This window comes from Zonotrichia leucophrys, chromosome 2 (assembly GCF_028769735.1).
Source record: "Zonotrichia leucophrys gambelii isolate GWCS_2022_RI chromosome 2, RI_Zleu_2.0, whole genome shotgun sequence".
In the NCBI taxonomy this organism is placed as follows: domain Eukaryota; kingdom Metazoa; phylum Chordata; class Aves; order Passeriformes; family Passerellidae; genus Zonotrichia; species Zonotrichia leucophrys.
In genome coordinates this window covers 143,824,229-143,842,965 of record NC_088171.1, presented here as the reverse complement: position 1 = coordinate 143,842,965, position 18,737 = coordinate 143,824,229, and the positions used below count along the sequence as shown (strand labels likewise).

General features: G+C 38.8%; 1 protein-coding gene across 1 annotated transcript in view; it reads left to right on the top strand.

Annotated features, from left to right (window-relative positions):
- The window catches only part of CYRIB (CYFIP related Rac1 interactor B), a 75,887-nt gene that overhangs the window by 23,093 nt on the left and 34,057 nt on the right, over positions 1-18,737 (top strand). The window contains 2 exon segments of the mRNA XM_064706691.1: positions 10,314-10,349; positions 10,352-10,392. Of these exon segments, the coding sequence (XP_064562761.1) occupies positions 10,314-10,349; positions 10,352-10,392 (77 nt within the window).

The following is an 18,737-nucleotide window of genomic DNA, read 5'->3' as shown; positions in this document are numbered from 1 at the left end:
CAAATTTATTTTGCTTGAAGGCTTCTTCCATGGGAGCAGCTTATACTGTACATTAAATATGCTTACTAAAATGCAAATTGTGCATTCATGCTCATTTTTCATTTTAGGAAATTGTCCCAGTGTAGGTTCAGTGTTGTTTTTTAAGAAATGTGTTCTAACTACAGGACATATTAGGACATTCCTCTCTGATAATCCAGCAGTAGCCAATGGTGAAGTTGCTTGATCTGCATAATCTTTTTTCCCCTCAAGCACATTGTTTAACATGTGCATCTTTTCCCTTTCTTAAAAATTATTTTTGTCATCTTTATGAAAGGATAGATGGATCAGCAGTATGGAACACTTGAGTGATTTTATAATTAAAACAGTCTTAATAAAAGATTTTTCTTTAACTATAACATGCATATTTAAAGTGAAGTTACTGTTTATGTCCAGGATTAGACTGGACTGTCTCAAATGATTAGTTAACTTCTTACTGTCTGTAGGGCCTTTACTTAAAGGCTTAAGAAGCTCAAGTTTTCAGCAGTAAAACAGTAACTTCCATTATTTTTCAGGCTGATGGATGAGAGTTTAACATGAATATCTTTGCTGGATTGGAGTGCAGTATCTGATCTTTGGAGTCTGTATTGCTTCAGCAACTTCTGTCTGTAATGTGATGTAGTGCAGAGATTTTGGGGGTATTCTGCATGTGTGCTTCACATGGAGTATCCTCAGTGACTGCCTGGAGGGTCACTAAACAGCCTCTTCTGTGCTTTTGCCTTTATCCATTGCTGCTCTGCCAGCTCTTGCTGTAGCAGAATTCAAAGACAACACACCTGGCTAAAGTCCTTCTCTTCTTGGTGTTTCCTTATCATGAAGGAAGATAAGATAAGGAACTGAGGTATGGCAGTGTTAATTACCTGGAAGCAAATAGGAAGTTGTAGTAAAAACCAGGGATCAAATGCATATTTCTCTAGTTACTGCAGCAACTGGACTGAGTTTCTGTAGCTGAATGACTCCTCATAAAACATGTTTATAAGATAGAAGCAAAGTTAGTAATAGGATATGGGACTCCTTTAGTTTCTCTGCAGTGATACATTAACTGAAAGTACATGCAAGTGAGACCTTTTCATACTTTCAGATCTGGAAGATCTTAGTCATTGTTGGTGGCTTTGTTTTTAATACTATTTTTGTTGATACTTGTCTTTTTAAGAAAATAACAATTTGCACAAAAATGAGATGAGGCCCAGAAGGCCAACATCCATTTCTAGATTTGAGTGACATGACAATGAATAAGTTAATATTTGTCTTGTTACTAAATTATTGAAAGTCAGATTATTTTTTATTTAAAGACAAGAAAACTACTGGAAGCCTCTTGCTCATGCAAAGGGGCTTTGCACCGCTCTTTGTGAAGTCAGCCCTCCTTTTGTTAGTGAGCTTTCTTTGGTGCTTATGACAATACCATTAGGCAAAAGAAATTTTGTAGTTCAGCCACAGTGAGAAGCATATCTTTATTAACAAGATTTATCCTTATACTTCCTCTGTGTTGTTTTTGTCACATTCCAGTATTCAGAGATTGCTGGAAAATATCTGTTGCTGGAAAGGTCCTGCTATAAGAGATTTCTGCTATAAGAACACCCATAAATCATCCAGTTCTTTGGCAGTGTCTTTGCCACATGAGATGTCCCTGATAAATTGTGTGAGTTCATGAATGGCAATACAAATAATTCCATAGTAGGTAATGTTTGTTTTAGCCCATGCTGGGCATGGTGACCCTCAAACTAAACACTGTGAAAGTTAACTAGCTTTACTTACTCTGAGACTCCTTCTGAGAGAGATATGGGAGCTTTCTGCACTTGCACTGAGTGAGGCCAGCAAGGCTCAGTCAGTCCTGTTTGAGCTGATGATTTAACTTTTCTGAGTGCTCCTAATTGTCTGTGTGTGTAGCCTTCTTCTGTCAGCAGCCAGACACATCTAGGGTGTGCAATTAACTTTTGCATCTGTACTCAGTCCAACACACCCTGTAGGCACTGAATCACAGTCCTTGGACAGAGGAGCACTGCAGCACCACGTGATGGATGCAGCTCCTTGCTGGAATTACACATCCATGGTGTGTGTGCTTCCCTTTGTACCTCTCCAGGCTGGAGCTCGTGCTGGGCTTCCAGCACTCATTTCCTGTCACACACTCTTCCCATTCCTGCCTTTCTGAGGAGCTCTGAGCCTGTGGTTTGGTTGAACATTAACCTCGTGTGTGCACTGCCCGTGCTCTGGCTGCACGGTGCTGAAGGGCCCTGTGGGGTTCTCAGGGAGGAGCAGCCTAAAGCACGCTCTGCCTGCAGAGCAGCTCTCTCATCACATGGTCCGATGGAGTCCCTGATCTAAATTTGGAGATTGTAGGAGCCAGGCACCGTAATTTCAACTCTGGTTACACATACTTGTACAATTTATCCCTGGTTTTCAGTGATACTCCTAAAGTTGGTGGTCCTAGGACTTTTTTCAGGATGCTTGAAGTGCTTGTGCTGATGTTATTCTTGTTGAATGTGCTGGCATCTGCCTGAAATAAATGATAATTGGATGAAGGAAAGCCGCTACCTATACATGTCTGTTGTTGGAGTTTTGCTTAAATACAACAATTTTGTGTCTACCAGAATTATGCTGGCTATGATTTCACAGTTTTGTGTGATACAGTTCCTTTTCTTCATGTGTGGAATTTGAATTTTGTGGCTGTATTTCTTCATGGAAAGTGGTTCTTCACAATCTGTTAGTCTGAAGTAAATATTTCTAGCCTCAGAATAGCAAAAAAGCTTTGTATTGTGACGCATCTCTAAATAAATAATAATGGTTTGGTTTTGGTTTTTTTTATTATTATTTGACTTCTGTTCCAGGGTAAAGTTTGATTTCAAAGCATGAACTAAGTGCCTTGCTGCAATCTCTAGAACATGTGTGTGAATATTTGAACATTGGAGTTTGTAATTTTGCTTAAGCAGAAAAATGTAAGACTTGTTCTTAAATGCTTCCTTTGTTACTCCAATACAGGGTAATATAGAAAAAATTGTTGTGTTTTGGCTGAGGTTGTAACTTCCACATTAAATGTAGGAAAAATGCCTCTGGAGATGATGGCATCTACAAGTACCCTTTGAACAAAGATCTTGTGCTGTCTCAGTACACAGAGTACATGAGAGGATGTGGGAGTGTAAGAATGGCTTGAAAATTCATCAGATTTCCTGTGCAGAAGCAGGAGTCCAGTTGCTTTAAAGTCTGGGTAGTGAGAAGCGGATGTGAAAGCTGAGAGTCGACAGACAACCTTGTCAGGGTGAGACTTTCTACTCAAGGTCTCAAACATAAGCTTTGCAGTTTCATTTTTTTTCCTTTTTTTAACAAATATTGGATCCTGAAAAGATCATTCAGACTGCTTAAGCTAAGAGCTTAAACTATTTACTCATCAGATAAAATTAGGTAGTGTAAACATCACTAAGAGCTGGAACTAATGCCTGCCTCTCTGTGGACTAGATAACAAGCTTGTCTAAATCCAGCTGATTGGAAAATGGGGGGGAAAAAGGATATATTGACCAACTACCCAGAGTAAGGGCTTCATAGCATCTCTCCATAGGTTGTCTTCCCCTTTCAGAATTTTTAAATTACAGACTTGTTGCCATAATAAATGGGTAGAAGGGACACCTGACTCTACCCTCTGTTTAAGGAGTCTTGAATTGATTTGTCTGGCTGAGAGCCAGGCTCGTGCCTCCCTCCCAGCTGAAGCTGGGACACTTTCTAAGTAAGAATATGAAGGACCCTGAAGCTGAGACATGTTGTGAATTGGGGCTTCAGGTGTGTATCCAGGAAAGACTAAGCCCAACAGAGCCTGGTGAGAAGGAATTTTTATGGAGTGGGAAAGTCTTTTGTGTTTAGTCTTTGCTTAGGACAGATCTCTGTCCAAGGGAGACCTTAAACTGATCTTGCAGTTAGGATATGCAGCTTCTATCCTATAATTAATTACTAGCTTTAACTTACTGAAGAGTTTGTATAGCTTGCTCATAAGTGTAACAGTTAAAGCTCTTAGAAAGCAGAACTGGTCCACTGGCTCTGGTCACAGAAGGATCTTCTTTTGTTGTGCCTCTGTAGGCAGTAGAACAAAACTGATCCAACAATCAGTCCATGTGTTAATTCCTGGTTTCTGTAATGTCATTCAGTACCTTGGTTGGGTGTTGTGTATCCAAGGAGAAAACACACACTAACTGAGATGTGAGGTCAAAAAATTTGTGGCGTCTGTACTTGAGAGTGAAGAAATATTCCAGGTTGTGCCTTGTGCCTGTTTCTCTGTATGGCAAAAGTGTTTTATGACAAAAGAATTGCTCCTGACATTTGTTATAAGAATTATCAGACTTTCTGCAAGGACTCTGCACTTCTGAGCAAGTTTCTGTAAGTTACATGATATCAAATTAATTATCCTCCTTCTTTGTATTTATCAAGAACATCCTCTTATTAGAAATAGGAAAAGATTAGTCCTGTCTCAGTCTGTCTGTACGTTCTTGCCCTTTTTACCCTGCTATGGAAACCTGCTCCATTACTAATCTGGAGAACATGTCATCTGTGTCTTGCCTCTTCATCTCTGAGTTGAGTCACTCTAGGACTTGAGTCACTCTCAGAAGAGTAGTTCTGTTTCAAAAGGGAACTGGAGAAAATACTCAACGTGTTATTTCAAGTCTGGCATCCAATCTTCTCTGCTCACAGTTAAACTTTAATCCTGTCTAATATAAGAGTATTTAAATGATTGACATATTTACTGCTTCCACATTTGTCTTTGAAACAGAGGCATATGCTTATTGTATGGCTAAATGGAATAAGTATTTAGCAGTTTCAGTTTGGTTGGTTTTTTACACATGAGCTACTTTCTTCTTATTGCTGCATTTGTAGTAAATGCAGATAGGTTCCTGAGCTCCAAGAAGCTGAGTAAATTAGGGCTTGAAGGTCAATAATAGTCTGGTGGGAGTCAGAACTTCTGCAGTGTGAGCAAAGTCTACTGGAATTGGAGCATACCCTATTTCCAGTAATTAATAAATAATAAAACAAAAAGTGATAAGGATAGTCATCTACCAAATGTCAGTCGTTCTGTAAGTCTTAGTTATTTTGAAAAGCTGTATTTTTAAGGGAAGTTGCTGAGTGGTGTCACAGTACTGAGCTTGAAGTACCAAATCCAGTGTTTGAAAGCTGCAATACAGCTCTGACAGGAGAAAGTGTTCACAATTGGAAATCCTTTATGTGACTTTGGAGTAATTATTGGAGGAAAAGCTGGTCAGTGTTCTGTTCAGTGAATTGCACTTCAGAGAATACATTGTGTTGGGCTGATAATACTTTAAACCTCTGCCAAATGTTTGCCATAGGACAAGGGAAGGTTATGTGTGTCTTCCATCTCTAGGACTTAGTTAACTGGGTGATCCTAATTTACTCACAAAATTAGCTTCTAGTACATGAATAAATACTAGAGGTACATTTTTAACCATAGTTAGTGGTTTTGCAGCTCAGACCTGTAAGGACTGTCACGCTTAAGTCCTGTAACTCATGCTGTTCTGATGAATGAAAAAAAGGAATACTTAGCTGTTGAAAATGGTGTCACTAGAGTTCTCCAGTGTTACATGGAAGCAGAGCTGCAGATTTCTGGAGGCAAATAGTTTTAACCTTGGAATGTGTCTTTGCATCAGTGTTATTAACTGCATGATGTACAGATGAAGCTCAAAGTACTGAGTAATTATTTAGTGTAATTATTTGATCTTAAACACTTGGTTTCATTTCTGTCCTGGAAATAAAAGGAATGACAGCTTACTTTCTCAGCTGTGCAGAAGTGAATAACTGGGGATTTTTGAATAGTTCTCAGACTACCAATTCCTCAAATCACAGGAGAATTTCCTCTTTCAACTGAAAATTAAAGTTTTGGCAAAATATTCATAAGGGAAAAAAGTAGCCTGTATAATTTTAGCAGGATATGAAATTCTCAAGTTTTCTTGCTGTGGACCTATTGGTGAGTTCTGGTATTTTTATGTTTTCCTGTTTTTGGGGGACGCTGGTTTTGTTGCTTTCTGCCTCTTTTTTGCATAGCTATTTACTATGAAGAGTGACCTGCCAGAAGCTCTGCAGGGGTTATTTGGACTGCTCAATGTGTGTGCTGTCTTAGTCTGACACCAGAAAGGTTTGTAAGCCATAAGCCTTCTGACACTTAGTTATCTTTATGGATCTTTATGGCTTATTTTTTTCTTCAGCTCATTTTGTATACTCTGCATTTCAGAAGTATCTTAGGATGGGTTGTTGTGTCTAGCAGTCTGTTGTGATCTGTGTTAGGGAGGATACATCACCTTAAATCCACATTGCTGTCTTTCCTGTGCTTTCTGTATTTTGGACTAAGCAAAATCAAGTGCAGGCAAAGATGATGTGTGTTATGTGATTTTTAAATGTGGTTCATATCTATACAACAGTGTTAGGTATACAGGCTAGGTGGAGTCACTCCTAAATGGAATTCAGAGAAAGCTTTTGAGCTGAAATAGCCTGCATGTTAAGTTGTGATATATGTGTTTGTCTGGGCTTTTGAAGATTCTGTGTAGGTTACCAAATAAAGAGGAAATGAAATGGCATCTCAGGCCACCCCAGAAGGTCACTTAGTAGTGTCCTTGGGGTGTGATTGTCTGACTGGAGCAAGGCAGAGACCTGAAGTGTGGGCGGTTGGGTTGAAGATTTGGGCAGAATTCAAGGACAGACTGACCTCTGCACCTCAGCCCTGAGTCATTCCTGTGAGCTGCTTGTGAAGACATGTAGCCAGTTCTGACATGGGCCTTACATGGGCTGTAAGCCTCAGTCTTGCTTTAATGGTGGCAAAGACTGCAAAATTATTTAACTTGAAGCTCTGTGTGGACACTGCTGTATCTGACAATAACTGCCTGTTTTGCCTCAGTATTTCAGCAAACTGTCTTGGATGGAGTGCCCTGAATCCCTCAGTAAAACCAGCTAAGTCCTGTGTTAGTGGCTTTACCCTTTGCTCCTGAGGACGTAGCCATTAATAAATTTCTCAGAAGTTTTCTTCCTTGTAGCTCAAATGAGTGTGAAACTTGGAGGCTTGAGAAGTACTTTCTGTGGCTCTGCCTGTTGAAACATGTACCCAGGGAAAAGCAAACACTGTGCCATTCACAGAAGGCTTTTTGCATCTTTATGGTTAATGGTCTTCTTGAGCATGAATTTTGTATGGAGAACAAGATTTAATCAGGTGCTCTGCTAATTCCACCTTCCCCTTAAGTGACAAAACTAATGAAGTAAGGGATGGTTGCTTACATCAAGAGGTGAAGTCTCCCTAATTTAGCAGGAACAAGTAGGTTTATTGTCTGCTTCCTTCTTTTGAATTCATCATCCTGCAGAGCTATGCAAGCACAGTGTGTGGAGGGCAGGCAAGGATATCTCCTGGGAATGAGCTTACTCTTTTGTTGTTCACCTGCTCTTCTCATTAGCCTGTCAAAGAAACAGTGTTAATTTACTCCACAAAGGTCTGTTGAAGTAAAGAAAATGAGTTTGTGAACAAATCTTGTCTGTAAACTAAGATGGTAGCTAACTTGGTTTTTCTCAGCTATGCTATTTATACTGTGGGTTACAGTTTGGGGATGTGTTATTTAAAAAGAAAAATAAATCTCTCTTGACAATTTCTATACACTGAATGGGATTCATCTAGATCATATATAAGGAGTTGTTGCCTTGAAAGCTGTGGAGATCTTCCAAAGGGGCCATGTTTCCTGCAGCTTTTCTGTGTGTGCTCCCCCTTCAGCAGCCTTGTCCTTGCTGTGTGCAGTGCTCCTGTGCAGCAGCCTCCTTCCTTTCCAGTTCCTGCTATCACACCAGGCTTAATTCTTTGCCCTGTGCTGGCAGAGGATGTGCTTCCAGTGCTTTTCTGGATGTTTCCATCATCTCTTCAATGCACTGGAGCATGTAGCAGTCCTGCCAGGTGGGACTCTCCCATCCGGAACTGCCCCACAGCTGTTGCTGCTGGCTCTGGCTTCCCTTTCTCCTGAAGCCAGGCTGCAGGAATGGGCTTGGCAGGGAGGAGGAACTACAGCACAGGAAATGCTGAGCAGCCAGGAGTGGGAGCAGCACTGGAGAGGGCAGAAGGGTCTCCAGTGAGCTTAGGTATTCTTTTCAGTAAACCAAAATCCTGCTTGTGATTTCAGTAGTTACAAGGAGATTTAACCATTCGAATTTGTCAATGTGATGCTGTCTGTCCTGACAGTAGAACAGCAGAAATATAACAATTTTCCTGTTTAATGAAATGATCAATCATGCTTGAAAAAAAATCCATTTTTGGTAGTGAATAAGAAGCTTTTCATACTGCAGTGTAGCAGGGTAGAAGGAAGTGTTTTTGATTGAGTGTATTGAAGGAACTTGTTGAGTTTCTTAAATGGTCAGGCAGCAAGACTTTCAATTCTGTTATGGACTGTAGGCAGTGATAGAACTGCTCTGCTGTGCTCTTGCCAGGCAGATTGAATGAAAGGATCTTACAGCTTCCATTCAGTTTATAAGATAGTTGTTAACCTATACAGTTGTCTGGCAAGAGGTCCATGAATGAAGGAGACTGAATTGGGTGGTGGAACAATGGTTTAAACAAAGCCTATGCATTAATGGAGTGAATGTGTTTTGGGTGTTGTTTAGATTTCCCCTTCTGCAAGAAAGAGAAATAGTGCTTCTTACAACATTTGCAGGAAGCAAAAAACAAACACCAACACATTAACTTGACAGGCAGTTGCTTATCTTAGGTACTGCCTTGACACAAATTGGCAAAGGTTATCATTAGTTAATATTACTCTTTCTTTGGTTTTGCTTTTCAGCTGTTTGTTGCAATTATTTGCTTCAATGTAGCTGTGAATAGGATTCCCTTGGTTTTGTTTGTCATAGTATCTCGGAGTCCTTAGGGCCTTTTCTCCTAGCTGTGCTCCTCAGCTTGCAGGTTTTTCCTTTGCAGAGAGGGCAGGAGGCAATGGGGAGCATCTTTTGATGGTAGTTTTCACTGTGACTAAAATCATTCCCCAGCCTCGATACTTTATAACTCTTCCCTCCACCATTCCCAAGCTGGGGAAATCAGTAATGTTATGGTGTTTGTGATTATATATTTTAACTGCAAAGCAACATATTTTTGTTAAGTGGCCATTAATCAGGATTACCTGAGGTAAGAGGAACTGCTGATAGCTGATTAAATACAAATTAACGCTGAATATTTCATGCCTCTTCAGCTGGATTTGAAATGACATGACAGGGATTTTATATTTCTAAAGCAAGTTTGTGCTAAAAACAGACGTGTTGCAGAATATGCTTGACTTGGCTTTAAGAAGCAGAAAGAGAATTGGAGGACAAAATGGGAAGATGACTCTTAAAAAGAAACTTCGAGATGTAAGATACTAAAAAGAAGGATTCTAGTGCCAGGAATACCTGAAGGAGAAGCAGCAGTGGTTTTACTGGATACAGTTTAAGTGACAGCACTTAAGTACTTAAACACTTAAGTATTTAAATTAGCTGAAATCCTTGAAAGAGAAGCAGCCTACAAAACCCCAAAGGGAAAAGACTTATGAACCTTTCGCCACAACAGAAAGCTATCAGTTCTGGGCAGTTCATCACCCAGTTACTGTACTAAAAAAGGTAGGCTGCTTGCTATATAAATCTACTCCAAATGAGCTGAAATACCCTCCAAGTGCTTGCAGTTGCATCTCAGTGCTGCATTTCCATAGGGAATGCTGTTTTGTCTGACCATACAAATACTGATTTTTCTTAACCAGAAGCTTAATTTTGAAGCAGAAAATCCTAGTAACCCTAGAGAAGTCCAGATAGGTAAAAACTTCTATTGGTGGCATTTTTCTTTAACTGATGAAAACCACAGCAATGAAGTGCTTTTCCCTGTGTGCAATGTATGTGGCACTGTAAATAAAGCTTGAACTGAGACCTACTTTTTTCTGCTGCAATTATGTGTAACTGGGCTCCGTAATGCAGAGATGTAATGCTCTATTTTTTGTGCTGTAACTATATGTAACTTGGTAATGCTGAGCTGCAATGCTCTATTTCTGATGCCTGTGATCATGGCTAGCTAATAGCCTTACTGACTCACAAAAGAGGTTGTAAGGATGCTTCTCTGTTTGCTTGTAATGTCAATTCCATAAAATCACCAAGTGTTTTTGAATTCTGCATGTCTCATTTGCATTCCTAAAGGATTATGTAGGTTCCTTGGCACTGCAGGATTAACTTTGATTTACCCCTGGCACTGGTTTATGTGATTGAAATACCATGTATTGTTTATGTTTAATGGCGTTCTTCTGCTCTTTCAGATTGTGAGGACGAGCTGCTGCATCAATAATCTGAAGAAGAGAGTTCTCTGTTAAGACTACAAGAAGATACTACTAACTGGTAAACACTTGCTTGGGTTTCTTTCCTTGTAGAATATTTCTTTGTTTTCCATAATATTTTAGGCCAAGGAGTACATAGTATTTTGATCTGTTGAAAGCAGGTAGTTCATGCAACATTTTTTCTTTCTAACTGTCTGTGGCTCACCAGACAAAAGACTCAGTAGCAGTGGATAATGTGTGGGCATTTAAATTGGAATACAAATTGATTAAATTCCTGCTCTCTATGGAAGAAAAAAGACTGTTTTTTTTTTTTCTGTAATGACATGTTAGACATAGTCTGTTTGCTTTTTTAGCTGAGACAAATAGGATGTGTCTGTACTGTGTTCTGTATAAATACTATTTGAAGTGTGATAGTGCAAACAGTGAAACTTCAAATATAGTGCTTCAGAGTCTGGAGAGAGACAAAGGGAAGCCTTAACACAAGTCCACATGCTTTGGAAGATGTCATTAATGTGCTTGTAATTATTCAGTGGATGTTTGTTGAGGCGTAATTTTCACTGAGAATAATGTATGATAATAAAACTAAGGATGTCTTGTGATTCCCAGACACACCAAGTCATGTGCAGGCTGCTTTGGGTATTGAGCAATAATAGGAACATCAGTGAGGAGCTGTGACCACTTAATAGCACTTTGCCAGTCCTTAAGATGATGTTGAGCTAGAGTATTACACAGCAATCACAAGGAAACCTGAGAATTTAGGTTTTGACATAGGTAAATCATGTGCACATTGGTAGTTGGTACCAGAGTGACAGCTCACTTCTCAATTATTTAATACTGTAGATGAAGTAGCAGTTTTCCTCTGTAATTATACTTTCCTGTGCACCTTCCATCAAGCTTGGATCTCACCTTTCTGTTTACTGCTGCCGCTTGAGCTCCAGGGCTCATTAGATTTGTGTCAAGAGAGGGTTCTTTGCCCAAATGGGGTGATGTGGCTGGGTTCAAGGAAGAACATGGAAAGAAGCACATCCTAGCCAAGAAGAAAACATTAAGCTTTCATGACTTAAGCATTTACAGATGCTTTATTAATGTTCACTTGCCAGTTAATTTGCCTAGATTTTATAGGCAGTCATGGATAACTTTATAAATATAAAGTTCTTTTGTGTAGCTGTTGCAGAGAATATTAAAATGCTTGGTTTGGTTACTCTGCCAAACCTAGATTAATGATAGGAAAGTTTTGAAAGCTTATAGTAGTCAGCAATGTGCATCTGTCAGAATGACATAGTAAAAACAAAGTTGTTTTAGTCTCTTTTTTTATATAAAGATGACTTTCATAGTACTGCTATTTCTGAGCGATAATTTCAAGAGTTTTGTTGCCTGTAAAATTGCAGTTCCTAAAACTAAAATACATATGAGACTCATTCCTAAATACTGGGTTTGAAAGTGTATGACCTTCAGCTTTTAGGAGAAAAAGCCTCTGGCATTTAGTGTGCCACATTTGAGGTACCAAAGCGCTGTAGTGCCACCATAAGTTTTGAGCCACATTATCATCATCTGATAGTAACTTTTAGGATAATATTGTGGATTGTTCTGATTGTGTATGATGTGAATAAGTAATGTGTGTCTTTCACTAAATTTGGGTGCATAACTTGCCCTGTACAGAAGACTGAAAAGCTCATGAGTCTAGAATTGAAGTCTTCTGTGTTTCTCCCTACTTTGGCTTCATTTTCCAGCCCATCATCTCCCCATCTCTCTCAGAGAGAGAAGTTTAACAGGATGGTCATGCTGAGTGGAACTGGGTACTTCTATGAAGTAGTTCTTTGTCTGCAGCTGTGGTAAAGTATTTATCTGAAATCAGTATTTCCTTTAGGACCAGTAAGTCTTTTTTAGCATGGGGTAGTGCTAGTGCTGCACAAACTTGGTTTCACTGCTTCCAGCAGTAACTTTGATTTGGAAAGGCAGGAGCTGAGATCCTGCTGAGCTCTGCTGTGTGTTAGACCTTCCCCAGGTTCCCAGCACAGGCCCCCAGCTCTGGGACTGTGCTGGAAAGAGAATGTGACACATGAGTGCTGCATCCCTTGGGGCAGTGTCTGTGTCTGGGTCTTGCATGACTGGTGCCAAGATAAAAATCCTAACCCAGCTGGTCCTTGATGTGCTGCAGACCAGCCCAAGTGGTTGAGGAAGATGTGCATGCCCATTTCATCCAGGTGCTGTTCCTTTGCTTAAGATGTTTCAACTGTCCATTATCAAGCCACTGAAGGATGAGTATCATTCCAGTGTTTGCCCTATTTTTCTTGTATTAGCTGTTCTTTTTCATTATGCTAACTTAATTTATATGGGATTATTTTTCCAGAATATCAGTTGTTCAGAAAAGATATTAATAATTGTCTTCTGCTTTCACTTGTAATCTCTGATAATTATTCACTCTCATTTTAGTGTTATCTCTTACATACAGCTTGAACTTGTCTGCGTGCTTGAAGATTTAAAAATCTTTCCATGCAACTTAGAATTGTTCCCCCATAATGATGATGGGGAGATGTGTTGAGCAAACTGATTAACATGTTGGGAAGTCTCTCCAGTACTGATATTGCATTGATATTGTGGGTGGATTAACAGGTTTTTCATTTATGCTAATTTTAATAAATATGAAAACACCTTCAGTATTACGTTTACAAAGTGAAAGCAAATGCATACCTCCATTTTCTTATTAATTTTGAGAACTCTTTGTTGTGGCTTGTATAGCTCTTATGAAAGTAACATTTGTCTGGCTGACACATCTTTAAATGTTTTGCTTCCTCTTGTGAAGAACCTTTAAAACTTCTTCAGTAACAATATCAGTCTTTTCCTGCAAATCCCTTAATAAGTGTTAAACTTAAAAAGAGCAGGAATATTTGTTGTCTTTATACCTGTGTGTGTAGAAAAGGTTTGAAGTGAAGGATCTCATACAGAAGAGATTCTGTATTTGAGTAAGGCCCCATTCCATGTGTTTACAGAATTCTGTTTGATTTTGATTGGTGGGAAAGTTTATATGAAGTTAAACATGCTGCAAGAAATATGAAGTTTGGTTCTGTTTTGCTCAGTGCTAAATGTTTCCTCTGTTAGACAAGGAAATAGGCTTTATAAATGTATAGCTTTTAATGGCTGCTTTCAGAAGGGTTTGTTTGTTTGCTTGTTTGAGGAAACCTGTGTAACCACCACAGAAAGTGGTGACATTACAAATACTTCTAAAAGCTTTCAGTGCAAAGCCCACGAGATACCAACAGCAGGGTAATGTGGGAACATCAGGGGTAAAAGAATAACCTGCCACAGTGATGTTACAAAATGTAAACATGTTAAGAAAAATTGCCTTTCTGACAACTGAAACCACTTGTACTTCCCATTTGTGCCACAACTTAATCTCCTTTGATATTGGTGTTGAAAATATATTGTTGTAGGTTTGTCTGTAAATTCAGCAGATCCTCTTGAACTGATTTCTCATTCATGTGAAAGTGGGTTTGTGTTAAATGGCTCTTAGTACATGGAGGTTAACTACTTGTTGTGATTTTGACACTCAAGATAATGTGGTAGAAATTCTGATCATGATACTGATATTCTACCAGCATGCATTTATTTGGCATTAATGGTGGTGTCTAAGGCAAAAAAAGAGGAATGGCTGACTTGTTTTAGGCTGAACTGAGCTGTCTTGTACTTATTTGCTGTATTTTCTCTTGGGACTTGTTTAGTGTGCCTCACTGCAATAGAACAGGAGTAGAGTGAGGTGTTAGAAGCTTTTATACAGTGCTGTGTTTTTTAAAGTTTAATAGTGTTTATTACCAATGTAAATAATGTGCCTGTGCTGAGGGAACATAATGTGGTATCTTTTTTTCCACAGTAGATGTAACTAAGTTAAACCTTGAACAAAGATTGTAGTAATCTGCAGATGATCAGTGACAAGACTTTTTCAGTGGAATTCAGTGTGTAGCTCTTCCAAAATATCTTTCCTTTACATGTAGTAGTGCTACTGCAACAGTTAATAGAGTAGTTTAAAAATAAGTGAGTTTTGAATTTGGTTTAAAGGCTTATTTAGTAAACTGTGCTCTGCTTGAGACTTCAGCCATGCTGGTTTGTTTATGACGGTAAAGCTGCTATTTTTCTGTACCTGTAAATAGTTGCTCAGAACAACATGAACTGTTTAATTCTGTTTGTCCAATTAGCCTTCAAATCAAAGGCATTAATTTAAGGGTTGTTTTGACTTTTTGAAAAGTCACTTTTAAACAGGGCAGCAAAATATGTAAACTTTTCTCATCAGAAAGACATTTGACCTGAAAAGCTGTGCTTGTTGAGACAGGTGACTGTGGAGGTTCATAGTCAGTTTTTTGTGGTCTGTTCTATTAGGTTAAGGTCAGATGTTGCTTATTTCACTTCCTGACTTAGAGGAGAAATCTAAAATACTTGTTAAAGGACAATTCTAAGTTTTGTGGAGAGAGGGTTGGTTTTTTTTGACTCTGTAGGCACTTGAACTATAGACCTAAAGTCCTTTAGTTTTTGTTAGTGTTCAGCTTACTGCTTGAACACGTAACTGCAGTTTTACTATTTAGAATCATAGAATGTCTCAAGTTGGAAAGGACCCACACTGATCTTAAAGTTCAGCTCTCTGCTCCTTGCAGGACTCCCTACCACTAAATCATATGACTCAAGAGCACTTCTTGAGCTCGGTCAGGCTTGGTGCCATGTCCACTTCCCTGGGGATCCTGTTCCAATGACCACACACCCCCTCAGTGAAGCTTTCCTTAATATCCCATCTGAACTGCCACTGATGCAGCTTGCCTCCCTTAAGGTGATCATAGAATTAATTTGAGAAATTATTGAAAAGAAATAGTGTGCAGCTGCTGAGACTCAGTGCCATTAAATTACAATGCAGGAATTAAGACCTTGTTGTATGTATAGCTTCTGGTTTTTTTGGTTTATTTTCCTGCCTGTTGGATAAAGCTGTTGAAAACACACAACAGTCCCTAGGAACTGAACCTGGACATTCTCATATTATCTCTCTCATGTTTGTTACCCTGTATTCTGTAATTCTTGTGGTTTTCCATCTCACATGCTGCCCAATAAACATTTGAGATCCCAGGTTAAAATATCATGGTTAGATTCTTCCTTTCTGGACAGCTAATGATTGATACAATTGCTTTTAGTATTCTAATCATCCATGTTTTTACTAGAATAATTTCAAAACTGTACTACTGCAATGTATAGCTGATTCGAAAAGCTTCTTCATACCCTGCCCTATTCTGTTTTTTAAATGTTGCTGCAACAATTATTGCAAATCTTTGTGTAGGTGGAGCTCCCAGAGCTCCTGGACAAGCTGGAGGCACTTTCAAGAGTCTCAGTGCTCTGTGACAGTTCCTCTGGCAGGAGCAGAGCTCTTCTGTCCTCCTTGACAGAAATTGCTGCTTGTGCCAAGGCTGTCATGGAGCCACCCTTTGGAAAGTCCTGCCTCCTTTTGTGGATGAGTTACAGCTGGAAGGAGCTGCCTCTGCTGGGATTTGCATGGTGGGGCAGCCCTGGGGGCAGGAGTTCAGGTGAACTGCTTGGCTGTCACCTGGAAACTGCTCAGCCCTGAGCCTGTGACAAAATTTACTGCTGCTGGTATTCATAGGAAGGGCTTTTCAGGCTTTTAAAAATCTAAACTGTGTTCTTAGCAATCGGAAATAAACACATCCATTGTCTCTCTCTGAGCAGCAGAGATGCTGTGTGGGATACTTCCATAGCTGTAGCACAATCAGCTTAGGTCTAAGTTCATCTTAGAGTTTTACCTATCAGAGGGGTAGCTAGGGCTAAAGCTCTCAATTTTTGATACTGTTGATGAACAGTTGATGGTTAGAACTCACTAAAACCAATAAAAAGATCTTTTAGGTGGTGAGTGACTGTAACTCTTCTGTGACTGGGTTTTTTTGTTGGGTTTTTTTTGTTTTTATTTTGTTTGGGTTTTTTTGTTTGTTTGTTGGGTTTTTCTGGAGTGTTGTTTTTTTTTTGTGGTAGAAGTTCCTTGCTGTTCATGTGACCTATTACAGTCCTAAGGAAAGTGTTTGTTGGTTTTTTGTTTTTATTTTTTTTTTGTTTGTTTGTTTGTTTTTTATTTACCCTGACAGTAGAAATCTGGATTATAAGGAATAAGGACTCCTCTGTTCAGGCATTAGGGAATAGGGCTGTGGGTCTTGGTGTTGCTCCGAGCTGCTCCTACACACTAATAATGTGAATGGGAAAGCCCTGCTGGCCCTTCCTTGTCTTACTGTTTGTGTTTGTGCAAACTTCCTGGGACAGGACATGGTTTCATTTCTGTTTTGATGATATTGAGCCAGAACTCTGTTAAACTCTGTCATATTCCTCATATATTATATCATCTGTATATCTTAGATAAATAAACTGTTGAATCACTTGAGTGGTATTCAGAACACTTCACAACTGGGTGTTAACAGCATAAAAACAAAGGAAGCATCTACTGTGGCAAAACAATGATGCCAGGTAGTCATGGGGAAGTTAAACATGCAGTGCCGAATGCCAGTGTCACTTAAAGGTGTAGGAATGATATCCTGTGTCTCTTCCTACCTTAGGAATATTTCAGTAGTATTTTTGAGGAGAGTTCTTAAAAATTCTGCTTGTGTTTTATATCCAGTTCTAAATAATTTCAGCATTTGGATTTATGAAAGTTCAAAAGAAATACAGGAGATAATATATTACCAAAAGTAGAAAGTTCAGTTGTCTGAGTAATTGACTATTAGACACAGGACTTGCTTTATTAATTCTTGCAGTCTTTTTAATTTTTTTTTTTTTGTAAAACCAGAAGCTGTGTTGCTTGCACTCAAGTACCACAGCTCTGCCCCTACTCCACTACCAAAAAAAGCAACCAAACACAAACTAAAACACAACTCTAAATTAAACAGCTAAAGAAATCCCATCTCTGCGTTACTGAAATTCCTTACTTGTCTTCTGGTTACCCAACCTTTTTTTTCTCAGCTTATTTCTATAAGTGAAAAAGTTTATTTGGCAATATTTAACTTTTTGATCTGGTTTAAAAAATCCCTTGTACTTGATGTTCAACTTGCAGGGTTTTTTTCTGTGTAGAGCTTTGAGATGCATAAATGAAGATTATGATAGTTTATTTTACTGTTTCCACTTTTGTTCCAGAAATAAACCATTATGTCTAAGTGGATGAAAATATAAATTTTCATGCTGAATACTAGTTTTGTGTGAATATTCTCTTCTGCCATACAAGCTTCTGAAATATCTTTTCGTTTTCCCTTTTTTCTAATTTCTTTTCTGAAGTTGTTGGAAGGGATATTTGTATAAAACCTTGTGTCCCACCTATTGGTCTACAGTGCAGCATGTAAACTTTTCTGAAAGCTTTCAAGGAATTTTTTATGTTGGAAAAGGCATGCAAGGTCAGGTCCAACCATCACCCTCCACTGCCAAGGTCACAACAATATAATGTGATGCATTAACTACAAAAGGTGTTAAAAAAACCCCAACCTTGAAATTAATACCATATGAAGTGAAGCTGCTATGCAACAGTAACAGCTTGGAGATAATGTATCCTGTGAAAATAGAATAATTAGGGAAAATGAAATAAGCTTGAAAAATTATAGTGGAACAGTAGACCCTCTGTTGCATTCGCAGTCCATTTCTGTCATTAAATTACAAATTTAAAACATGAGTTTGGGTGTAGCAGGTAATGTTAGGTACTGTGGCAGCAGCATTGAGAAATTACACAGGATAGGGAAAGATTTAATATAACATGTGAACTTCTAAGAAGCAATTTTGCCTCACCAAAATAAATGAAAATGAATGGAGAAGAAAGATTTGAGCTGGAGCTTTACAATCAGAAGTCCAAAAAGTGGTTTTATAGCAAGCAACCAGTACATTTGCTCTTTGTGAAGAACTGAGGTCACTTTGCAGTAGTGGTAGCCTGCTTGGCTAATCTTAGTCTCATATACAATTGCCATACAGATATAGAAGGATCTTTGTCTACAGTCACTGGTGTTAAACACCAGAGTTCATCTATTTAGCTTTGAGCCATGGATTCATCTGCAGATGCCCTGAAACCCCCTTTGAAATATGATCCTAGCAATGAATTATTCTTTATAGCTTAGACATCTGTTATTGTTACTGAAGTAAAAATCAAATTTTATTGCTAAACATTTCTGAGTTTTCTCTTTTTATTACTCACAAGATGTGGGATGTATTTGACTTGTGGCTCTGTTTTGGACTGGGCTTGGTTTTTATGTTTTAGTGGGTGCTTCTAAGGGTAACAAGTTTTTTAGAGCTGTTTCCACAAACTTTATTTCAAGTCTGAAACTGAACCAAGAGAGCAGGAACACCTAAAAATTGCCAGGGCAGATAGACTTTGAGCTAGATCCTGTCCTTTTCTGTATC